The following is a 26677-nucleotide window of genomic DNA, read 5'->3' as shown; positions in this document are numbered from 1 at the left end:
GATATCTTATGTAGGTCTGGGAATACCTGATTTCATCTGAAGCTGCACTGTCATCAGCATTAGCCCAAAACTCATCACAGCTCTCTTGTAAGCCAGAGTCTAAAAAGATCCCTGTAGATTTAAGCAGCACTCCTGCAATGTCACTGAAACAAAATAAAAAACAATTGTCACTCCCACAGACAATGCAGAAAGAGGCTTGTGCATCAAAACTTCCAAAGCATTCCAGGATTAGAATGCCATTGATATGAAAGTATTAAATAAAGTTTATGTAAAATAAATGAAATGAACTGTTCCCCAGTCAGATACAGTTTTTTTTGGGGGGGGGGACCTAATTAATTTTAAAATTGTTCAGATACACACTGCTTAATATTCAACTTTTACTAGCTTCTTAATAAGATCAACTCTACTTTTTGACAAAACAACAGAATTAGGAGACATGAAAACAAGCTGCTTAAGCGAGCTGTAATCTTAGGAGATAGTTTTTTAAACAAACCTTAGAACTTTCTATCATGTACAGTAATACTTTTAAATGGCAGTAGATTTCCAATTAATAAAACTTTTTTTAAAAAAATCCCTGCTAATAAAACTTAAAATTTTGAGCAAAATGGACATGAGAATCACAATAATAATAATTTCTACCAGAACAATTTTCCAGCTTGAGCTTCACCTCCTCGTATATAAGGAGTGATTTCTTTGGTGAAATTCCATTCTTCCTCCAGGAGATTTTTTAAACTATGAGATGCTTGAGGTAACTGCTGTAGCATTTGGATCCAGCTTCGCATATAAGCAAAATAAACCTTGAAAAGGGAAGAACAGCAATTTAGGCTATATTGTTTCACCAGACTCCACAATGGAGACAGAGCGCACCTGTAATGTGAGGGTGGCTTTGTGAAATGGAATATCGACAGAATGTATTAGGGAGGTGAGATGCCAAGGGAGATATGTAAAAATCAGCACCTCATCTCTGTTTTTGCTTCCAAAGAGCAAAGCTCAGGACCATACAAGACAGGACCCCTGATTATATTGCACAACATAGTTAAAACAGAAACACAATTCCTGCACAACTAGAGAAACTAATGAAAATAAACTGACAACGGTGAGACAATTAAGAATCCGATAGAGAAGCCTACAGAAGTGACCCACTATAAAATAGGATTGCTTGCTTACCATTAACATCTTATGCAGGTCTTCCTCAAAAGAGTCAATGTTGCAGTTGTTCTTCTGTAAGTCATCTAACACCTCACGTAACATAAACTGATAATATTGCTTCATAAGCAGACCCCCTTTCAGGACCTCTTTACACTCTCTCACTAGCTGCAAGGAAACAGTCCATAAAAAGCAATAAATCATTCGGATGCTTAAAAAAGAGTTTCTCTTGAGATTTTAATCATAGATTTAATTTAGAGGTTTTAACAGATCATGTGGCCCTCTCTACACAACATAAAATCGCCAAGCAACACAAGAGCTACAACAGTAGAGTGGGTGGGATTTCAGAGTTGAATTCTACAGACCATTAACTCTGCTAAGTGTTTCACAAACCTTTCTTCATTTACTATCACAATGAGCCTGTAACATGGAGCCACTTTTTACTCCAAGAAAGGCCTCAAATGGTAATGACCAGTGATGGTATCTGAACCCAGATCTCCACAGCTCAAATCCCACACACCTTTATAAAAAGTTTGCTTTATATCATTTCACAAAACCCGTTTTTTAATTTAAGAAACCCATAAAACTTCACATTTTCACATTTGCCTGCTACAATGCTAGAATTGTGGGGAAGGGAGGGGGCGTGATAAACTTTTTACTGTATACTATAACCCAAGCCCCTGCAACAGAGTAGGGAATTAAAACCGATTAAATAAATATAGCTGATGGCTATGTATTTACCGAAGCTAAGGAATAAGTCAATTTAGTTGGCAAAGAAGCAGAGACAAAACCATATTTGCCCTCCACAGAATCCTCAGTAATTGTCGTCATTCTTACAAGAAAGCGAAATAGCAGCTTACAGTACTGTGCTTCCCTCTGAATTGTTCATCACTTTATTAAGAAATGTATATCCTGCTTCTCACCCTGTGTCTCAAAGCAGCTTACAAAAAATTGTAGGCTTTTGGGGGAGAAGAGGTATAAGATCTTACTGTAACTTTTGGTAAAGCAATTAGCAGAGAATTATTTGCAAAATGTTAGAATTGTACATAGAATATTGGCCTTCGTTATCTTTTAAGTATCTTTTTATGCTACTGAAAAATATTACCACCAATCTAAATACGTACTATGCATCCCTTCTGTGGAACAATGTAAGACTTATTGCTAAGGACTGGGGAGGGAGGGGGTTAATAAAACACTTTGGGCAAACCTGTTTAATACTCAAGAGAGATGGCTCCCCAGCAGGCTGCTGTTCCAACCTTAATTTGAGGCATTCATGGATAACATTGAGAAGGACTCGGCAAAGAACTAGGAATGCAGGCTCAAAAGATGGCAAATCCATAGACTTCAGCTCTTCCCGTGACACAGTACTGCACTTTTGATCTGAAGAAGGCGGAGAATTTGACAACTGCACGTAATCTGAACTTAAAATAGGATCTGGGTACTCTGAAAACTAACAAAAAAATAGATACTATGTAACAAACAACCTGAAACACTTCCCCCCCTTCAGTTTAATAACTTATCAGGTGTAAACCCACCACCAAACATTGACTTTAAAACAACAACAATCTTGTTCAATCAAAGTATCAGGCTTTCCTTTCAGACCTGTAGAACTATAGTAGTAGATGTTGGCCACAAGCCAGGAGAAATCACACAATTAACTTTGCATGCCCAGCAGGGCGCTTGAGCTTTCTCAAATCAGCATCATGCCATGCTGCATAGCAAGTCCACTTTTAAGTGAGTGGATTTCAAAAGCAGCTTGTGATGCGGCACAAGCATTGATATTCAAAGCAAAATATATCTGAAGTTCCATGAGGGCACCTCTAAAAAATCTGCATGGACGGGTTGGGATATTTTGTGATAGTTGCGTTTCTCTATGCCATACTGTAAACGTTAAAATGAGCATCGTAATTCCAATCTGCAAACAGTCCTAGTGTTAAAACACTGTCTAAAACACTTGTGTTAACTGATTATACAGCACTACATGCAATATAAAATGTTAATACGCTAAACAAATTGCTACCTACATCAATGTGTTAAAAAGCCATCTGCAACAAGTTTGTCCTTGAGCTACTAACTGTAAATTTAAATGTTCATTTTATAAAAATGAGGTGCATTTTATAAAATTGCACCTCCTTGGATTTTTAGGAAAGGGAAACCCCTGTTAATGTACACATTTCCACTGATATCAGCATTTTAATTGCTTATTACTAAATGGGTTCATCCAAATTAAAAAATGTATAGCTGAGGAAGAGATAGTATGCAGTGAATGATTGAATGCACCTCTAAGTGTGACTGGTATTAAGTTTGTGTTCATAGCATCAGTATTATTATTTTATTTTATTTTATTATTATGATTATGATTATTATTATTATTACCACTATTACTACTGCTAGTAGTACAACTACATTACCATCGTACCTCGGCTCCCAAACACCTTGGGGGTCTAACGTTTCGGCTCTCAAACAATCAAAAACCGGAAGTGACTGTTCCAGTTTTCAAACGTTCTTTTGGAAGCCGCACATCTGATGGGGCTTCCGATTGTCTGCAGGAGCTTCCTGCAGCCAATCAGAAGCCACACTTTGGTTTTTGAACGTTTCAGAAGTCAAATGGACTTCCGGAACAGATTCTGTTCGATTTCCGAGGTATGACTGTACTACGTATTTTATGCCCAAGGCTATGAAACCAACATGGCAACAGCTCATGTAATAAATAAATGCTCATGTAACTAAACATTCATATAGTCATAGAATTGAAAGGGCAGAATGCTCAAAGTCTTTTTTTTTTACTTTGCACATCATATTCCATGAAATTACCATACTTAAGTAGTAAATAACTTTATCAGCATCTCTCTGGAATCAGAAATTTATAATTTTAAACAGACACAGTAAAGCTGCATTCCTATATACACTTACCTGGGAAGATGTCCCACTGAACTCAGTGGGCCTGACTTCTGAGTAGGCATGCATGGGATTGTACTGTAAGTGTCTTTTCATAAATGCAACATCCAATTTGCTTTTCTTTATACTACCTCAGACACATTTCTGACATTTTGTGCATTTATTATTAGATGACTGCTTCTCATTATAGTATTATTTCAGAAAACAAAATATTTCAGGAATGAACACGCTAAGAAATACACCATTGCCAAAATGTGAACTTCATCCTTCTATATACTAAAATAGATTATTAATTTCTGCAGAGCAAAAAACAGTGCAAAAAGTCTACATCAGTATCTTCTAGAGCAGGGGTTGGTAACCTGTGGCTACCCATATACCGTTGGATTGCAACTCTCACCATCCCTGACAATTGGCTACGATGGCTGGGATTGAAGGGAGTCCAACATCATCTTCTGGACAGCCACAGGTTAGCTGCCTTGTTCTAAAGAAAGATGTCTCCACAATAAAGAAAATTTACCTGGAGTAGACTTCAATATTAAACATTCCTTTACAATGGCTGGTTGTTAAAATTAATAATAATAATAATAATAATAATAATAATAATAATAATAATCCAATCCTAGACTCCGAAGTGAGTTAATTTGGAAAATGGAACCAGTCAATGCCTCACTTCTTTTTTACACCTCACTGTTCACCATCATAATAGATGATGAGACCTTGTTAAATAGGTTTCTTAATATCCCATGAGGATTCATTTCATAAGACTTAGGATTCTTTATAAAACAGCTGAAAGGTATGAACTCTATAAGCAATGATAATGCCATCACTGGGTAGTTAACACAACAGCGATGCTCATCTCTCCACATTCACATTTTAAAAATCTGTATTGCAGAAGAGCAGATTAGATAATGGGAAAAACTTTCTAGCAGCGATCATTTTGTTAATGGAAAAAACTGCACAGAAAAGTAGCAGAACCTTCTTTGGACAATTTGAGAAAGTAGCTATAGTAGATAATTATGATCAGCAAATCCAGTCTCAAGGCAAGGGTCGTCTTGATGTGCCTTCTAATTTTATTCTACACTGTGGTTATTCAAATTAAAAACGCAATTCGATATACAAAGCACAATAAGGCATCATACCCACATGTATATTTTCAATTCAATTCCCATACAAGGTTTACAGTATAAATTTATATACTCAAACTCATATATTATAATAAAAGAAAATCCAGTATCTTTAAACCAGACTTTATCTTCTTCAGAACACACATTTGTCCTTGAGCAACCCCCCTCCAAACGCCATGATGAACACAGACATTCTGGTGTAATCTGAATGATACTTCAGTAGCCATGGAAGAGATTGAAAGAATGGGGAGAGTAATGTGGAAGTGATTAAATGGGTTGCCACTCATAATTCGTTTGTTGGTACAACCACAAAACCGAGAAGCTGCTATGCGCACCCACATGCATACCGTAACTCTCCCCTTCCTAACAATAATGCATGCACCCAATAATGTCCAGCACACTACAGTTACCTTGGAAAGAGTCTTTTATTAGCTAAAGAAGGCTTATTTCAGTGGAGGGAGGTGGAAGGACAAAGGAAGATCTCTGAGAGCATGAGGATGCCCATGGGTGTCATGATGTCAACCCATGAAAGAGTGTTGGACTAGAGCCAGGGCAAGCCAAATTCAATTCTCCACTCAGGCATGAAAACCATGGCTTGGTGACATTGGGCTGGTCACTGTATCTCAGCCCAACCCACCTCAAAAAAAGCATTGAGGATGAATTTAGATGGGTAGGGGAACAACTACACACAACGCCCTGAGCTCCTTGGGCAAAGGGCAGAATATAAACCTAATAAAAAGGGAAATAAGTTATTTTCATTTCCATGCCAATCCGTATTCTGAAATTCAGAACTGAACAGATTCCCAGCATGCACTACATTTCACTTGGGCTCCAGCAAGGACTCCTATAAGAGCTTTATTTCCCCACACTTCACAAATACAGGAAAGTTTTCTATTTCATTTCTGTGGGGCTGGACCCCTAACTCTGCCATACATTAACCAGTAGACAAAGCATCACGTTTTGAAAGTCTAGCCTTCATTTCTAGACTCTGCCCATGACTTTATGGGCGGTAAGTAACAACTACGATCCAAACAAGAAGGGAGGGAAGGAAACTGGACTGAAGATCCACCGATGGGAGAGCCAAGAAGAGTAGCCTTCCTCAGCCCTCTGTTCTTTAACAAAGCAGCTTCAAGGAGAGATTTCAGGGCTCAGCACCTCACGCAGCCAACATGGAGCCAGGGCACATGCAAACTTCCAAGGCCAACATGGGAGTTCCACATTGGGTTTTTATATATGATACTTCTCCATTAACACATTGCAGTGATTAAGATGACTCATTAACAAGGCATTGCATATCGCAAAACAACTATGTGCGTATTATACAGAAGAATAGTTTCCAAAGAGAAAATTGAAACAAAGGATCAGTTTCCTGAAAATCTTTTAGCAGCGTGAAGAACCGATTCCCACCCCCCACCCCCCGTTCCTCCCAGAACCTACCTCCAACTGCTGATCGCTCTTTATCAATGCCATTCGGGCCCTTTGCAAGGAGCCGTGCATTAACTTGTGCAGTCTTAAAATGAGCTTTCGCAACCCCATTTGTTTCAGTGCTTTATCTACAAACGGTCTATAAATAGAGGTCAAACAGTGTCTGCTGCACCCCGTCTCACCGCTGCACTCCGTAACAGCCCAGCAGGTTGAGTCGTCCTCAGATTCAAGCCTGTCAAGCTTTCTTGACAAATGGTCCTGTGCCTGAAAGTCAAAATTTGGCTTATTGGCAAAATTATTCTGGATGGCTTGTCTGAGTTCCTCCACACTCTCCTGAGAGATTTGTTCTTCATCTTCACTTTCTTCTGTGCACGCCCCCGAGGTTCCCCTATCATCCTCCTCCTCCTCATCCTCTGGATCGTTGTCCCTGAATGGACGAGGAGAAGGGATTTCAAACACTGGCCAGCCAATGTCAGAGAGATCCTTGATGCCCAAAACAGTTCCCATAATCCTCAGTTTCTGGTTTAAGTCTTTTGTAATGTTCAACCAGAGACAGAGCGCCTGCACCCTGTCCTGAAAATCCCTCGCAGCATACTTTTCGTAGTCACTTTGAAGGGCCTTCAGAGATGGATAAAGTGCTTCTACGTATTCTAGCAGCTCCATTATCCGCTTTACCTGTTCAAATGAGACCCGCTGACGATAGAGATGCTCATGGTAGCTAGAGTAGCCCATAGCATTAGCTCCATGAGCTGCTTTACACTGTCCTCCTGATGTACCATTAAGACTAGCGCCACTGCCTAGACAGGAGAGGTTCCCATAGTTCACTTTAAAAGTAAGGATTTCAACAATAATATCTGGGATGGCTTGGCGGGCTGTGTACAGATAGAAGTCTTGGTCGTTAATAGTCCGCCCCGCGTGCCAAGCTTGCAGTTCAAGCCAAATTAGTTCATTGGATCGGTTTAACTCAACAGCGGAAGTGCTCTCCTGCCCTTTCTGCTCTTTTTCCTTTTTCTTGGAAACTGAGGTAAGCTTTAACAAAAGCCGCAGGGTTTCAAAGAACTTTAAGCGGTCCGCTGGGTAATCAGTACGAGAAGTCTGGCGTGTAGTTTTGGCTATAGGCACAGGTACAGATACGAGAGGCTTCGCATTGCTGCAGCCAAGGCTGAGGTAAGGCTTATTGAGATCAACATCTGGAATTGACTTTTTTGGCAAGGACCCACCAACCGTCTCCAACATGAATGAGCACTGGACATTCTTCTTGTGATCCCTCTCAGTTGTCCTCAGGGTGGCTCGGATCTTTTTCCCCTGCTTATAGCTGTGCTCTTCAGTGTTCTCAATGGTTTTGGCGTTGTCTTTGTTGGACAGCTGGCTTGGCGAGCTCATCTTCTCTGAAAATTATAAGATAAAATTTTTTTGCACCAAAAGTAAAAAGTTCACTTTTTAAAAAATGCACTCATGCCCTGTTTCTTTACTCCATTTGTATCATATTCCAATTCTGTGATGTACTAAACACACATGACACATACTCTCAAAACTTCATATTCTGTTCATATTCATTAGACACCCTTACAATTATTTAAACAGTTCAGAACTCAATGTAACACAAGTGGTTTTAAAATACTGTACCCCATATGTTTTCAAGTTCATTGTCATAAGCAATGTATTAAATCAGTGGCTATCCAACTGGTCTTTAACAACAGCCAGAGGTAAAGTGGCAGAATGTTATTTGTGGCTACAGGTATGGCAACAGCACAGTCATATCCCATGTAATTAAACACTGGTGCCTCAGGGGCTGCATTAAGAAGTTCTCACGGGCTGCATTTGCAAAACTCTGATTTATTAAGTTCCAGTTACCATACAACCACTTCTTCCCATACAGCTTTGACAGCTAAAGATATGAAGAAAACTCTTGTCATGATTGTCAAGGTGCTTCATCTAGGTATCACAAATTATTTCTGGGGTTTCTTTGTTCCCAGGGCTCTTTCTAGGGGCTCAATTTAAACCACAACGAACTCAAATATTCATATTTTCCTGAACAGTCATGACAGATTTAATAGTAATAACTGACAACCACAGAAAAAAAATTCTGGAGCACATTTCACTCCCTGAAATCAAGGCAATGCTGAGTCACTTTGCAACTAAAGGCAGACATAATGATACTGTGGAGCTTTTAAAGTAATAGGTTTAGCTCTGAAACCATGCTAATGGAAACATTCTGTTGTACTAATTGTAATTATGAGAATTGACTTCTCATTATAATTATCTCTTTTGCTGCACATGGCAGCTGGAATGAGTGACTAAGAAGCAATTCTGGGAGCACAAGTCTAATGGAAGGGAGAAGGAGGATTTTTGCTCTCTCCCCCTACCCCCCCCCCCATCCAACCCTGCCCTAACAAGTTTCAAAAAAGAAAATGTTGCATAGAGAATGAGAGTTGTTTTTAGCAACCATTTTTGCACACTTATGCAATAGGGGGATATAATTGTAATAGATCCATTGCCCTCTCACAGAAACTACCAGGCTCTGAGGGTTGGAGAAAACTGCTGTAGCAGTTTGATCCATCTTTGAGTTCTATACTACTGGTATTGGGGAGGGGAGGTAAAAGTATAATGCTCTCGGGGGCGGGTGGAGGTTTCAGTGCAGTATATGTTCCCATCTCTACCACTTTTCTTCTACTTTCCAGCATCATGAATCTTCTGTACTTCAGGCATTGCTGGGGAAACTTCTGTGCTGCTCTTGCCATGAATCACAAATTACGTACTATACATGTTGTACCTGAACCACTAACCGCTTTAACAGAGGGTGGTGAACTCTCTCTTCCTGTTACATAAAATAAAAAGGAACTAAGTGATATATGTTCAACCTAGTTGGAGAGCAGGTTCAGCATAGTGGCTAAGAGAATGAGCTACAAATCAGAAGTCCCAAGTTCAAATCTTGACCTATTATGGGCTTGCCAGGTGGTCATAGAAAGCCACTCTTTTCAGCCTCAGATCCCATTTATGGGGATAAAAAAAAAATATTGACCTACTCTAATCTGTTGTGTTAGGACTGTGGAGTATTCTAAACATTCTGCAGCACTTTATAAATGTTTACAATTAGTATGATGACAATGAAACAGAAGCATAAACTAAATGGACTTCCTATATTCACAGAATGCAGCTATTTTACACAAAAAACGCTAACTAGCATGCTGTACTGTTTGCGAGCTACATTAGTATGAGTGGTAATGTGAGATTTGGGCAGAATCATTAATATCATAAGCACAGCGCAGAAAAATAAATACCTGTCAATACTAATGTTGTGCATACAGATGCACACAATGGCAATGAAGGGTGTTCTGATAACCTTCCTGTATGATTTCTTGGAGAAAGCACCTGCATTATTACTACAAAACTCTGTAGAAAAAATGATTTATCTAATCCTCAGGGGAGCAGTGAGACACATTTGTCCCACAGAATATACAGGAGACTGTATTCAAGGCTCCTCTCTTAGCCACTATCAGAGTTATTAATAGGGGAGGAGTCACAGCATAGTAGTTAGCAATCCATGTTTTTCCCACTTAAATCCTTCTGGAAGGAGGTGATGGGGAAAGGGTTTCTATGCCCACACAGCACTGGAGAGGCACTGCCAGTCAGAGTAGACAATATCGGGCTAGACTGGCCAACTTTGAGCCCTCTAGCTGTTTTGGGCTACAACTTCTATCATTTCCAGTGTACCACACACATACCTCTTAAAAAGCGGCCGGTAGGTCTCCCAACACTATTTTTCAGATGCTTCGTTGACGAGCGCTTATTCTGCCGTGGCGTGCTAGGAGGAGAGTTTCCATAGGAAGTTTCAGCATTTTCTTCATCAGACAAGTCCTCAGGATCAGATTCGGAGATCCTGCCAGAGACATCTTCAGACTTACTGTCTTGCCTAAGTAGCAAAAGGAATTAAGATATAGAGGTCAGTTTAGAAAAGGCAACCCATTAGTGTGTCTCCACCCTATCCTTGTGAACTTTCTGTACTCTTGCCACTCCCATGTGACATACTGCAGCTCTCCCAACAATGCAGCTCCCCACCCCCACCCCAGATTTCTGTCTGAAGTTGGAAAAGGCAAAAAGAAAAAAGAAAAATCCTCCACCACTTACCAGCAAACAAAAAGTTAGAAGTGGTAATATTCCTCGAATAGCATGGTAAGGTACCATGTATACTCTTGTGCCCATAAAATAATAAAGGTCACAGATTTATGTAGCACAGGACAAACACAAAAGGATTAGAACTGCATTCTGGAGGCAGTTGGAGGATGGATGGCAGCTAACAGATTGAGGCTGAATCCTGACAAAGACAGAAGTACTGTTTTGGGGGGACAGGGGGTGGGCGGGGGATTCCCTGGTCCTGAATGGGGTAACTGTGCCCCTGAAGGACCAGGTGTGCAGCCTGGGAGTCATTTTGGACTCACAGCTGTCCATGGAGGCGCAGGTTAATTCTGTGTCCAGGGCAGCTGTCTACCAGCTCCACCTGGTACGCAGGCTGAGACCCTACCTGCCTGCGGACTGTCTTGCCAGAGTGGTGCATGCTCTAGTTATCTCCCGCTTGGACTACTGCAATGCACTCTACGTGGGGCTACCTTTGAAGGTGACCTGGAAACTGCAATTAATCCAGAATGCGGCAGCTAGACTGGTGACTGGGAGTGGCCACCGGGACCACATAACACCGGTCCTGAGAGATCTGCATTAGCTCCCAGTACGTTTCCAAGCACAATTCAAAGTGTTGGTGCTGACCTTTAAAGCCCGAAATGGCTTCGGTCCTATATACCTGAAGGAGCGTCTCCACCCCCATCGTTCAGCCTGGACACTGAGATCCAGCATCGAGGGCCTTCTGGCGGTTCCCTCATTGCGAGAAGTGAGGCTACAGGGAACAAGACAGAGGGCCTTCTTGGTAGTGGCGCCCGCCCTGTGGAACGCCCTCCCTTCAGATGTGAAGGAAATAAGCAGCTATCTTCTCTTTAAAAGACATCTGAAGGCAGCACTGTTTAGGGAAGTTTTTAATATTTAATGCTGTATTGTTTTTAACACTTGATTGGAAGCCCCCCAGAATGGCTGGGGAAACAGCCAGATGAGCGGGGTATACATAATATATTATTATTATTATTATTATTATTATTATTATTATTATTATGCCTAGGAATGAAGGTAAGCACATCTCTCTGCCTGTGAATGTCATGTGCTCCCAAATCATTCTTGGGACACCAATTTCCATGCACATACACACTCACATGCCCCTTGCTTGGCTGGCAAGGTAACAGGGTAACAGATACTCCATTATGGAAGTATCTAGTCTCACAAACCAGGTATTTTGAGGGTCAGAAGCTACCCCATCTGATTAGCTAATGCAGTGTTTCCCAACCAGGGGGCCCCAAAGATATTCCAAGGGGGCCCCAGGTGAAAACCAAGTAGGCTAGGGGACCACAGAAGGAAGTGAGAAGTGAATTTTAAAAGTGATTTTTAAAAAATCCTGATGGCTGGCTATCTGCTTGGCCAACCGCAAGCGGGTAAGGGGGTGGCCCACCAGGGACCAACACTCCTTTTTGCCATGTGTGTTTTCTTGGAGCAGTATTGGTTTGTTTCTGGTGGGAGAGGGTGGTCGCCGAGACTCCCGTTTTGACCTGTAGAGCCCCCAATCCAGAACCTTCAGGTGACCTGGAGTGGGGCTGAGTGAGCCAGAGATGCTCGTTGCTGCCGCCAGTGCTGGGCCTGGTGGCAGCCTGGGCCTGACTCTGCAAGGCGGGTGCAATTCACCCCGCACCTAGCAGATCAGGGTCTTCGGATGATGCAGAGTGGGTGCAGGGCTGGCCTGCCTGCATTGTTGGCCCGGCTCTGCAAGGCGCAGGATGAAATCCACCCCAGCACCTAGCTGAGCAGGGTCGTCTGATGCTACTGTCTACTCTGAGGTCAGTGGGCCTTACTCCCAGGTAATGGCGTGGGGGGCTATAGTATTTTATCTAGGCAGCCAGGGCTGCTCCGGATGACAAATCTTTTTGAACCAGGTCAGTGAGGACCACTTGCTTTTAAAAATTCTCCCACATATACAGAACTCCCTGTGCACCTTTTGGACTTTATTTATAGGTTTCCCCCTCTGTGTCAAATAGCTGGGGTCAAATAAGTGTTGTTTACTTTTTATAATACATGGAAGATGGATCTCCCTTGGGGGGGGGGGATCTTGACTCTCCTTCCTTGGAGGTTTCAAAGCACAGGTTGGATGGCCATCTGTCATGGATGGGTTTAGCTGAGTTTCCTACATTGCAGGGGGTTGCACTAGAAAGATGACCCTTAGGGTCCCTTTTCAGATCTATGATTCTATGTTTTCTGCTTCAACAATATTTCATTATGTTCCTATCATTCTACTCAATTGTATTTTCCATAAATTATAATAATTATAAATAAAAGATGTTATATATACAAACAAAACATTTAAATAACTACCTTTCTACCGGTAGGAGGGAGGCCTGGACATAGCCAGGATTTTTGTTAGGGGGGCAGAACCTCATATTTGTATCAATTTTTACTTATTTGGGGGGCAGCTGCCCACTGCCCCCCCTTGGCTAAGTCTGGGGCGGGGGCACAGGAACAAAACAAGGTCGGAAGGGGACCACGGCCGGAAATAGGTTGGAAAAACACTGAGCTAATGAGATAGAACTGCTACTATGGAGAACAGCCACCCAGAGGCAGAACACTCACTTTCCATGCAGGAAGTCATAGTTCCTGCTCCCTGCATTTCCAGAAAAGGCAACATATGGAAGCAGGCTTGGAAGAAATGTCTACCTGAGAAACTAAAGAGCTGCTGCATTATCAGCATAAATAATACTGAGCTCAACTGACCAACACTCTGAGTCATTATAAGGCAGCTTTTTATGTGCTGTCCCCTCCTGCCTTTCTTTGTGTACTAGAGTGGGAAGTACAACTTTTGAAATCTCACTGAGATGTAGATGGGAAACAAGGAGCAATACTGTACTTCAGAAGGACTAGAAACTTTGGGAGGATATACATCAAAATCAGCCTTCTGGTTTACGAAACTTGTATGCACCTAGTTGCGAAAGGGAAGGCAAACTAATCCACCGACTGCCATTAAACCTTCCAGGAACTTTCTTAAATGCTAATGATAGCTTTCTTTCACTTACATGCAACAAGAAACAAAGGTCAGTAAAACAAAGAGCACTGCTCTATTTGATCCTGGGACAAAGCTTTCAGACATGACTTCTCCAAACCACAAATAAATGCAAACACAAACAACTCCAGCTATAAGGCAGACAGATACCATCTCAAGATCTGGCTCACAAAGTTTCTGTGTGTCAAAATTTTGTTTTACTATTTTGAAAAATCACTTTGAAGCAGACAAGGGCAGCATGTGATGATTAGGGAGCACAAGAATGTTTGGAAAGATGCTTTATTATGTTAACAGTCTAGAAATCTGGGCTGCAATGTTGTTAACTGGGGCTAGATGTTTTGAATTATGCCAGTTGCTTTGTAACTACACTGGATTCCAGTCATTTTCCAGACCCAGCTCAGAGTGTTGGCTTTGACCTTAAAAAACCTCAGCAGTTTTCAGCCAGGTTACATGAAAGGTCCCTTCCTCTCACAGGTTCCTACACACACCATCAAGCAAGAGCTGGCCTTTCAAAACTGATTTTGGCTTTTTGAATTTTTAAGACCTGTCTGTGCTTTAATTTTATTGCTTTATCTGTGCTGTGGTTTCTTTTATGTTGTAGTTGCATTTTTACTGCATTTTAACCCATTTAAATTATGCAGCCCAGAGAACTTTGGTAATGAGGTAGCATAGCATTACTATAAATAAAATAAATCATACTTTACTGTGAGGCAACAGAAGTTTGCTAAACCACATGCTTAACCAACTTGTTCCGATCTACAGTTTCTAACAATTTGCCTGAAATCACTTATATTTTTCATGTTCACTTCCACAGACTTAAAACCTCACCCACAACAACCAAGCTAAATTGCAGCCCTGTTTATAGACTTGAATTGATTATGCTTTTACCAGAGTCAGCTCTGCCCACATCTGAGAATCAAATTCATGATAGAACACCATCTAGAATTCATATTATTGTCAACTTGCCATGTAAACGCATTCTGCATTAAGTTTCACTTTTGTCATGTTTCATTTGATTTAGCACTCTCAAGAGAATAGCTTAGAACTGAGTCACTTCCTAGCCTCAGTATGTATTTAACCCAAAGGAAAGAATTTGGTTGCATGGTATTATTATTATTATTATTATTATTATTATTATTATTATTATTAATTATTATGCTTAATTGTGTCTCTCATACCTTGGTGTTCTGATAGCTTTCTCAATAGCCTGGAAGGATTCAAGATACAGTGGTACCTCGGGTTACAGACGCTTCAGGTTACAGACTCCACTAACCCAGAAATAGTACCTCGGGTTAAGAACTTTGCTTCAGGATGAGAACAGAAATCGGGCGGCGGTGGCACAGCAGAAGTGGGAGGCCCATTAGCTAAAGTGGTGCTTCAGGTTAAGAATAGTTTCAGGTTAAGAACAAACCTCCGGAACGAATTAAGTTCTTAACCCGAGGTACCACTGTACTCATGTTCATTTTAAAATACCTGGTTCTTCTTTTTAAACTCTAGATAGCTAATCGTCAATTCTTTTTTGGCCCAGCTTTTAAGATTTATTTATTATTTAGAAGACTTTATAAACTGCTCAGGAAAAGAATCCTTGCAGAGTTACTTAACTAAGCTTCAACATGCATTTATATGTATTTATTGCTTTTTTGGACATCAGTTTATGAAAATTAAGCACCCCGATGATTTCTCTCCAGGGACAAATGGTTGGGGTATAATAGTAGCAGTAATAATAATAATCGTATTTATGAATAAAAAGTAAAAGGATTTACACTACAGTGGTACCTCGGGTTACATATGCTTCAGGTTACATACGCTTCAGGTTACAGACTCCGCTAACCCAGAAATAGTACCTCAGGTTAAGAACTTTGCTTCAGGATGAGAATAGAAACCGTGCAGCGGCGGCCCAGAGGCAGCAGGAGGCCCCATTAGCTAAAGGGGTGCTTCAGGTTAAGAACAGTTTCAGGTTAAGAACGGACCTCCAGAATGAATTAAGTACTTAACCTGAGGTACCACTGTACTTAACCCGTGGTACCACTGTACTTGTAACTGGCAAATTACAATCTATGCACCTTCTTCAAAACAAAATAAAAAAATTCCTTCCAGTAGCACCTTAAAGACCAACTGAGTTAGTTCTAGGTATGAGCTTTCGTGTGCATGCACACGAAAGCTCATACCTAGAACTAACTCAGTTGGTCTTTAAGGTGCTACTGGAAGGAATTTTTTTATTTTGTTTTGACCATGGCAGACCAACACGGCTACCTATCTATGCACCTTCTTGTAACTTCATGCTACCTTCAGTAGTTTCCCCAATAACAAAATCAACACAAGACAATGGGGAAGCTACAGTAATAGATGCATCAAGAATGACACATTTCTATGACAACACACTGTTCCTACTGTCACTGCAGGCTAGCAGATTAGCTGCAGCAATTTCAGCAAGGACAGCAGAAGCTGATATTTAGATGGAGTAGCCCTGTTCCCCTACTGCACCTGTTGTGGCTGTGAGATGAGAGAACCCACGAGCTACAGCCCCAGAGCTGCTGGTGCCACAGCTGAAGCAAAAGATATAAGAGTTACCGAACTGTGCAGCATCAGCATCAGAGCTAATCCTATGATAACAGAAGTTAAAACAAGCTTTCACTGCTGAGACAAAGTGCTACAAGAATATGCCAGCTTCTCAATTTACAGCTGCAGCAAGTGCTAAAGGAAAAATAAAAGACTGGGTGTACTTGAGTTCAAATTTTGGGTAGGTGAGGAATTTTCCAAGAGACAAGAAATATGAATTCTATATAAAAAGGACAATATGGCAACTGAGCCTTTCTCTACAGATCTTAAGGACATCTATGGCATCTTAAAGACAAAATAAAGGTGTAACTCCCCCCCCCCCCCGAAGATAGATAACTAGATGTCAGAGGCATAATTCGAAGAAGTGGGGGGGGGGGAATCCTTACACTTGTGCTTTTGTTTACGAGGAGAAATGCATGCAAAAAATGTTGTCTTTTATAATACCATCTGGGGTATACTACAATGCATCCTACCAAGGGAGTAAGGCAATCTTAACCCCTAATTTGCTCAGCTGAAGGGGGTGGAGATGTCCAACCACCTGGCTGCACTGAGCTCCACTGGGTTCTGTTGGCAGGAGGCCTCCACTGCTTCAGAGGTCCACAATGCATCCACGAAAAGCATGGGTAGGCAGAGCTTGGCAGAAAACCCCAAAAATGAGGCATTTTGGGGAGTAGAGCTAGGTCAGTCAAGATCTGCTGGATCCTGAGTTGGTCTGTGTAATGATGATGGGCATGGAGCTAGCACAGTGAAAAACATCTTTTTCATGGCCCTGGCCCTCATTACCCTTCACTCGGGTTGGGGCAAGCAGAAGGGTTACACTACATGGGGCTACCTTTGAAGGTGACCTGGAAACTACAACTAATCCAGAATGCAGCAGCTAAACTGGTGACCATATGACACCGGTCCTGAAAGACGTACATTGGCTCCTGGTACGTTTCCAACCACAATTCAAAATGCTGGTGCTGACCTCTAAAGCCCTAAACGGCCTCGGCCCAGTATACCTGAAGGAGTATCTCCACTGTCGTTCTGCCCAGACACTGAGGTCCAGCTCCAAGGGCCTTCTAGCGGTTCCCTCACTGCGAGAAGCCAAGTTACAGGGAACCAGGCAGAGGGCTTTCTCGGTAGTGGCACCTGCCCAGTGGAACGCCCTCCCATCAGATGTCAAGGAAATAAACAGCTATCTGACTTCTAGAAGACATCTGAAGGCATCCCTGTTTAGGGAAGTTTTTAGTGTTTGATGTTTTATTGTGTTTTTAATATTCTGTTTGGAGTCGGCCAGAGTGGTTGGGGAAACCCAACCAGATGGGCAGAGTAAAAATAATAAATTATTATTATCATTATTACTACAGATACAGCGGTTCATCTGTCACTCCATTCAGTCTGCTCCTAGTTATCTTTGGTAAAGCTAACCTTACTCTGTAATGTTTCCAATTAAAAAGAGTATTCTAGACCAAGAAAAGCCAGAGCTGAAATGTTTGGAGAGTATTTAGATCAGCATTAACGGTTTATTAGATTTTATGAGGTAATTAATTTAGTACAAAAATCTTAAGAAGTTATTGTAATATCACCAGCACGTAATTGATAATCTCTGCAAAATACCACTGCTGACATTTAAAATATCACTCAGTCTAAGCCAAGAGAATTGGATAAAAGAGCAAGTGCTTATTTTATGTCTGAGAAAAAATGAACTGACTTGTAATGTCACCATCTGTCAGGCTAATGAAGGAAGAATAATCCTCTCCTGTCACGATGAAGTCAACTCAGAAGAGATAAGAATGTTTATTTGTGTGAAATATATTTACAACTTAGAAAATAAAGGTGACAGTTCTAAAGGAACTAGAGTACAAAATGAGAATTAGCAAATTTATTTCATTTCAGATTCTGGCTGTTCCCCACAGCAGGTCCAAAAAAAGGAATCAGGTGATTACCAAAGTTAAGGACCAAAACGGTAAGACTGACTCCCTACTATTGCATAAGTCTGATTCTTAAGCATAACAACTGTGAAAACTTGAAAATAGTTCCTATGTATAGCACCATGTAGCTAGTCTCTTCCTTTCCCATAGCCTTCTTTAAAGAATCATTTATAGGATGAGCAGAACAAAACAAATTCCTTCCAGTAGCACCTTAAAGACCAACTAAGTCAGTTCTTGGTATGAGCTTTCGTGTGCATGCACACTTCAGCTCATACCAAGAACTGACATACCAAGCTCATACCAAGAACTGACTTAGTTGGTCTTTAAGGTGCTACTGGAAGGAATTTGTTTTGTTTTGACTATGGCAGACCAACACGGCTACCTATCTGTAACAGGATGAGCAGAGTCAGTGATGGAGATGTGAATGCCCAAATGGGAGATATTTTGAGGAAATTATTGCTTAAATGTTACAACCAACTCAACAAGTGTTGGATGCTCAAATGGGAGATATTTTGAGGAAATTATTCCTTAAACGTTACAACCAACTCAACAACACTTGTTTAAATACGTCAGAAACAAGAGCTTTCAGTAAGCAACTGGACTGTTAGATGATAAATGCAATTCAAGAATGACAGAAAAATTGCAGAGAAAGTGAAATAATTATTTGCATCCCACTTCACTGCAAAGGAATAGGAAAGATACCCATGACTGAGCAGATGTTATCAGTCAAACAGATGTGAAGCTCTAGGGCTCATCAACAAATTAAGTATTATATCACCATATCTAGACAGTAGCTATTAAAGATTAAAGAACTAACATGTGAAATTGTTGGTCAAATGGAACTACTTATTTTAAGCATTTATACTGCACCATCAAGGCCAAGTACGTACAACACAAACCAACCAATATAAAAACATATAGAATCAAGTCATCAAAACAAGCAGAGGCTGCTAAAATAATAAGCTAGGACACTTAAAATGCCTAGGTAAGCAGAGAAAACCAAAATGATGCCTACGTCAGCACCTGCCTTGCTTATAAAGGGGAGGATACTGCATAAGTAAAGCAGCACCATGTTTTGAAACCCTCAAAACTGACAGATGGAAAAAGGATATTAGATATACTGGGAGTACAGTAGTCATTAATGACCTGCAGCAGAAGTAAAGCCAGTAAAAATATATACTTTCTCCCGGAGGGGGGGCGGGGAGTTGGAGGAAAAAGAAATTTGCTCTAGTTTGTGACATGAGCAGAATTTGTAAAATACTTAAGTACTTAGCAGCCTTCTGTGGTTCTGAGATCACCAGCTAGTCAAATAAAATCCTTTAGCATTTCTGGCAGCTCTTCATGTTCTCACAACAGAAGAATGTAATCAGAACTCTTGGTTCTCTGTAACTGGCAAGATCAGAAACTGAAAAATATATTTGTTTCTCCATATTCGAGTATCAAACTTTAGTACGACATACAAAAGATTTACTATTCTGAGACAACCTAACTTGAAATTGATGGAAAAACTAGTAAGGGCTTTTAAAATTCTATCTAAAAGAAAAACCAAGAGACGTGCATCCATGTTACCATCCCCAATTTTTATACCATTAATCTTACAGGATGCATGAACAATGATTGACCAACTACCGTATTTTTCTGTGTATAAGACTAGGTCCCCCCCCCTAAAAATAATGTCAAAAACTAGGGGGGTGTCTTATACACAGATATATCTCCCCCTTTTCTTAAATCTGAGTCCCCCCAAATAGGGGGCATCTTATAGACAGAAAAATACGGTAATTTATAACTGCAAATCCTGCTCAAAAGACTGTATCAACTAGTTATCCACAAAACTTCAAAAATAGGAGTGTTAACATCAGAAGAAGAAGAGTTTGGATTTGATATCCCGCCTTTCACTCCCCTTCAGGAGTCTCAAATCTCCTTTCCCTTCCTCCCCCACAACAAACACTTTGTGAGGTGAGTGGAACCGAGAGACTTCAAAGAAGTGTGACTGGCCCAAGGTCACCCAGCAGCTGCATGTGGAGGAGCGGAGACGCGAACCCAGTTCCCCAGATTACGAGACTAGTGCTCTTAACCACTACACCACACTGGCTCTCCTAATGTTAATGGCATTAACCATTAATGGCAAGAGCAGTAGCAGAACTAATGGCCGCATCTAAGCACTTTTACCTCCTAAGCCTCTTGATGACATTGCCTAAAAGCTGACAGTGGTGATTTGGTATTTGTGCCCCTCTGTAGCATACCCATGTTTCCCAAAATTTAGATATTCTGAACTTTTATTGCCCATCCAACAATGACCCACATTCTATATAAGGTAGGGAAATAGTTCTACACAGGAACAACACTTTTCTTTTTCATAATATTTTTGTATTTTTTTCCAACTTTCTACAAACATTCCAAAACTGTAAACTAATCACTATGCAGATTGTTCATGACATATTAGCTTCTCAAATCCAGACTCCCTATGCACTTACGGAATTACCTATATCACAATTTTTTTATTCCATTCACACTGCCTCCTTTAGCTTAGACTCTAAAACTATTGTACAGTTGTGCCTCAGAGGTCGAACAGAATCCGTTCCAGAAGCCCTTTCGACTTCCAAAACATTCGAAAACCAAAGCACAGCTTCTGATTGAAGCTCCTGCAGCCAAACGGAAGCCGTGGAAGCCCTGTCGGACGTTCAGCTTCCAAAGAAACATTCGAAAACCAGAACACTCACTTCCGGTTTTCAATCGTTTGGGAGCCGAAACATTCTGACTCCCAAGGCATTCAGGAGCCGAGGTACAACTGTATTAACGAGTGTGACCTGCAATAAAATATTGAAGTGTAGAGTATTTCTGTTCACTGTTCCAGACCTACAAGATACTCCATTTAGCTGAAATCTGAATAGTTTTATATTTTGCATGAAGACTGGGTGGATAGCTCAGTTTTAGCGCTGATAAATAATTACAACAGAATAAAATGCATCTATTTTCTCAGTACTAATAGTTTGAAAATACAGGCCCTCTAACTAGAGGCAATTGACATTTCTTTGTTCACATGGCAAAGGGCTTACAAAGTGACTCAGTTCAGATGCAACACCAAATAATGTCTTGTCATTACATGAATGAGTGCTGTTAAACTCCCCAATTTCCCTGTGCCCTCATCTTCCCAGTTTCACATTTGCTATTACACCTGAACAACAACACTAGTTTGCACAATCCAATGATTGCCCACGTACAGAATTGGAAACGATATCTGAACTGTGGTTGCCATTTCTGAGTTAAGATGTACTGTGGTTTGAATCATATAATTGTAGGGTTGGAAGACACCCTGAGCGTCACCTAATCCAACTCCTAGTCCAACGCAGGAAACTCAACTGAAGAATCCATGACAAATGGCTGTCCAACCTCTGCTTAAAAACCTCCAAGGAAGGACAGCCCACAACCTCCCAAGGGAGTCTGTTCCACTGTCAAACAGCTCTTACTGTCAGAAAGTTTTTCTGTATGTTTAGTTAAAATCTCCATTCTTGTAACTCGAAGCTATTGGTTTGGGTCCTATAATCCAGAGCAGGAGAAAAACAAGCTTGCTCCATCATTCATGTGACAGCTCTTTAGATACCTGGAAATGGCTCTTATCTCCCCTCAGTCTCCTCTTTTCCAGGCTAAACATACCAAGCTCTCTCAACCATTCCTCATAAGGCTTGGATTCCAGACCATTGCTTCATCATCTTGGTTACCCTCCTCTGCTCACATTTTTTTGCTTTAAGTCTTAACCAAGTCAGTCACTTTACAACACTTTTTTTGCTTAGCAAAAAATACGTTATTTTTCCACATGAAAACTGAAAATTTATCACTCATAGAAAATTAGCAACCATCCTTTGTGTTGTGCTAATTTCTGAGTTCTTTTATGCAGGATTATTTCAAGCAAAGGCATACCCACCTAGTGGTGCCATTGCTGCCTGATGCCTTTACTCTGCCTAAAAAAACAACAACAAAAAAAAATATGTATTGTGAGAAAGTACCAAGCCAGGCTATAATATCCTGAGAACTTTTGTTATGTGTAGCCTATAAATATCTAAAATGAAAGAATAAATAAATCCTTGCACTTTCTATAATTAATTCTTCTTCCTTTAGCTTAGAAGACTGCATTTCTTACCAAACACTTACCAGTGATGCTTATCTACATTTACTATGACTTCCTCTAGGAAAGCAGCATGCACAATTTCTGAACAGAAAACACCAATGTTTATTCACAATTTATTGGACTATTTCAGTTTAAGATACACTGGCTTGGAACTTGGATCTGAAGTCAGTCAGTTGAACTTAGCTCCCACTGAAACCAATAAGTCTTCACAAACAGTAAAATTCAATGCATGTCTACTCAAAGTAATTTCCACACAGTTCAATGAAATTTGATTCCAGGTAAGTGCATATATGAATGTAGTCTATCATTACAAACTTTTCACGGTTATTTCAATGGGTCCTAAGTGCAACTGACTTACCCAGAATCCAATTCATTATCTCACCAAAATCAGAAACATATATTTTTAAAGTTCTATGCAATTCAATAGAGCAATATGCAGACATGCCCTCAGCTATAGTTAAAGCTAACCATTTTGCTACTGAGGATGAAATTCTATTGACATGCACCCAAATATTTTTCTTTAACATAGAGATATTGTTTTGCCACCACAGCATAGTCTACATTCCACAAAGGCCAATACTACTGGGTTGCATAACAATACAGGCAGCCTTGAAAGCACTAATTAAGCCACGCACTTTAAACTAATTCTTTTTGCTATGACTGCTGCAACAGCAGATCACCTGAATCATTTTCACAGACCATGCACTATAAAATCATGCATGTTCCAAATTAATAAACATGAGAAGTATGGTAATTTTAAATTAATTACAAAAGCAAAATTTTCAGAACAATTCCTCAACAGATTAGAGTCTGGCTATTCAATGCCTTATAACAAAGAGAATAGGAACCTCTGGGCACTTGGAAATTCAGCCAGCACTGGTAGTGCAGAAGCCACATTACAACTCTAATCTGCTCCATTTGCAGCTTTGCCATTCTCCACAGGGTGCATGCTACAGAAGGAAAGGCGGATAAAGAGGGCCAGGTGCAAGTTAAGCCAATTTCCTGTTTTCCAGTTCAAATGCCATAAGAAAGACCAATGCAGATTGCATAAAGACCTTCTTTCCCAAGTAACTGGATATTGAAAAACAATCTTCTAGGCAACTGAAAAATCAGAATATAAAAATATAATACCTTACTAAAATGCTTATACAGTATTGAGTATGGTGAAACTGAAGTATCATATGCATAAAATGCACAATTTTTAAGAAAGATCAGTACCATCACTATCAGTTGACAGGGGAAATCAGTTATGTAAGCACTCGTAGAAATTATGTTCTGCTTCATGGTATTCTACATCACTAATAACATGCTTTTCCTTGGAGAGTTTCTCTGGTCACGGCCCGTCATAGTTGTGATGGTGGAAGAAGCTGGAGGATGGCATCAGCACATGGGTAGGCTCAAAGGGACTAGCATCCTCATTTTTGCTCAGTACACTCACCATTGCTATGTGGCACCATCCTCTGGTGAGTATGATAGGAGAAGACTGCAAACCTTGAAGTTGCAGAAGTGGCCTGGGAACATCCTGGAGACGGTTTGACTGTCAAGCAGCAGAGCCAAACCCACAAGCTTCTGAAGCAGAAAAGGGTTGAAGGGGGCTTCCTTGGTCACTGTTCGGTGGGTTTGCCTAGACTGTTTCAAGCACTAGAATTTGTGGATTAGCTACCAATACTAGCTCAAAACTGGCTCCCCACCAATGTAACCTAGTGCCCCTAGTAAAACCTTGAGGGTTAGAACAGATGTCAGCATTGAAATGAAAGGGGTTAAACACTGAAAGTAAAAAGCTCATAACCAAATGTCTCAGCATAGCATCTGCCAACTTTTGACATGGGACATAGAATCACAGAATTGTAGAGTTGGAATAACTCAATGTATATAACTGTATGCATCAACAACAACTTTTCAGTCTGACAAGTTATTAAATTCCCAAACTGGTATCTTATTTACATAATCAGCTTTGTTCTTTCTCTCCAGCCCTATAAACACATTTATCCAGCACTAAAACCTGTTTCATAAATTATACAGCAAACACTTTCACATCAGCACTTCAGAATTACACCCACATAACAATATGGATACAATTCTGAAAACTTCTTGTGCTGGAATGCACATGCTATAAAATGTTTTACCACTCACAAAGCACACAAGTATATTTCTGGGTGGTCAAGAAAGAGGCTAGTCTGGTGTAAATCTGGAAAATAAATTAGCAATGTGCTTTCCAATAGTCTAGTGCAAACTGAATTAAATGTCCCTCATCTTTATTAACAGAGGTAGGGTGGGGGCTCCGTTGGACTTCTATGCTAAGGGGTGGACAGTTGCATGCCCCTCAACGGAGAGGTTTAACGGCAGGCAGCCGAGGGAGGAACAAGCTACATTGGTTCTGGCTGATATAGCTTGTTCCTCCTTCAGCAGTATGAGAGCCAGAGCGAGATGGCGGTTTCACCTGGCAGTATATTGTGAGTGGCACTGCTGCCGCTTCTATGTCCCTCTACCACCAGCATCTGGCTGCACCTTGTTTCTTCCTTGGTGCACTGGGTGCTGGAGGCAGAGGGACTCAGGAGCGACACCTTCACTCACAATATACTGCTGGGTGAAGTCGCCATTGCAGTCTGGCCCTCATACCAGTCCTAGATGATGTATCTATGCATCGTCAAGGCCTACACACATGCAGGCAGGCCAAAAATGTTTTTAACTTGCATACTTAAAATGATGACAAATCCATATTTACAGCAGAGATGCAAATGAATCACAGTGTGCAGCTACAGAATAGATTTCAACTTCAACTGTTTTGAGAAACCCCCCTTAATATGAACTAAAAAAAACCTAAAAACGAATTTAAGGATTTGCTTTCATTTGCTGCAAATCAATTATGACCACACCAACACTCATGTCAAAATTATGCAGATTATGAATAAACAAGATCCACATTACTAAAATGAATTTTAAACAGGAAATTCATGGGTCTACTTCATCCATGTTGCAGAACACTGTACACCCAAACAAAACACCCTCCATTTTTGTTGATCAACCATTTAACTTGTAGAGATAATGCAAGCACACCATTCTACCCCTCTGTTTGTGCCAACATCACACACACCAATCAACAATAAGTAATCAGGTAAACAATATGGATTATGTGTTATGTACAGAAGATACTTCTATTGTATGTGTGCTTGTACATGCACTTAATTTTAGACACACAACAATTATGAGTTTCACTTGATTTATTAGACTCAGGAATTAAACCACCGAGGAACTATAAAAGAAACATCTCAGGATTATACATATTATTTTCAAAAGCATCCACCGACTATTAGGCTGATTCTAGTTTCTGCTAGGCAACAGCACCTTGATCTATTATGCCAGCCAGCTCTGCTAATGGGGGGCGGGGGCAGCCACAAATGTAAGCTTTGCTATGCAAGCTTTTCATGGTTCTGTTACACGAAATGCTAGAACCTGGGATCACCCAATGAAAATTATCAGTAGTTTCAGGTTAGACAAAAGAAAGTGCTTCTTTACACAACAACACATAATTAACTTATGGATTTCACAGCCATAACATATGATGCCATTAACTTAGGCCTATCAATGGCTATTAGCTGTGGAAATTAAGTGCAACATCCATGTTCAGATAGTATGTCACTGAATTTTAATTGTTGGGGTAGAGGGAGTATCGGGATGAGAGGGTGGTATTGCCTTCACACCCTGCCTGTGGGCTTTCTGGAAACAGCTGGCTTGTTACTGTTGGAAACAAGCTGCAGGACCATTGCCTTAACACCACTTAGAACTTTACCTTCTGAGAGTCATCTGCATTTATAAGAAACTGCGCTGCACGTTCATGCAGACATAGGGTTTGTTGCCACACTTTCAAATGCAAGCCTATTATTATGATTCAAATGCCTCAGAACTATGGACCACATATTAAATTGCCTGTTATGCTGGTCAATAGTTCAGCTTTTATAATACTATGGCAATGCAACATGCAGATTAGCACAGGAAAACTTGAAAATGAACACACAAATCCAAAGTCCTTCTAAGAACAAAAACAGAGAATCTTGCAGCATCTTAAATGGCAAAAGCTTTCATGAAGTCAGTTCACTTCTGTTCTGTCAGCTGATATGCTTTAAATGGTTTTGAATTATCTTTTGTGTGTATTTTGCAAGCTGCTTTATAAAGAATTGTCTTGAAAAGTGAACTGCAAATCTGCTAAACAAAAATAAATAAATCTGATGGACTGGCTGATGAAAGCTTTTGCCATAATAAATCTGCTAGTCTTTACATGGCCGTAAGTCTCTCCTGTTTCTGATGCAACAGACTAACATAGCTACCTCCCTGGAAATCTCGA

The 26677-nt window shown here is 40.5% G+C and overlaps 1 protein-coding gene across 5 annotated transcripts in view; it reads right to left on the bottom strand.

Moving 5' to 3' along the window:
• Positions 1-26677, bottom strand: part of MAP3K4 (mitogen-activated protein kinase kinase kinase 4) — a 72057-nt gene that overhangs the window by 25731 nt on the left and 19649 nt on the right. For all 5 annotated transcript variants that reach the window (XM_081855163.1, XM_081855159.1, XM_081855160.1 and 2 more), the window contains exons 2-7: positions 10319-10506; positions 6606-7981; positions 2354-2596; positions 1168-1314; positions 640-797; positions 27-143 (exon numbers count right to left, since the gene is read on the bottom strand). In XM_081855163.1, the coding sequence (XP_081711289.1) occupies positions 27-143; positions 640-797; positions 1168-1314; positions 2354-2596; positions 6606-7976 (2036 nt within the window). In that variant the 5' untranslated portion in view covers positions 7977-7981; positions 10319-10506. The remainder of the gene's footprint in view (positions 1-26; positions 144-639; positions 798-1167; positions 1315-2353; positions 2597-6605; positions 7982-10318; positions 10507-26677) is intronic.

This window comes from Podarcis erhardii, assembly GCF_964252035.2.
Source record: "Podarcis erhardii genome assembly, chromosome: 3".
Classification (NCBI taxonomy): domain Eukaryota; kingdom Metazoa; phylum Chordata; class Lepidosauria; order Squamata; family Lacertidae; genus Podarcis; species Podarcis erhardii.
Note: the sequence above shows the minus strand (reverse complement) of the source record. Positions and strands in the feature narration are given on the sequence as shown.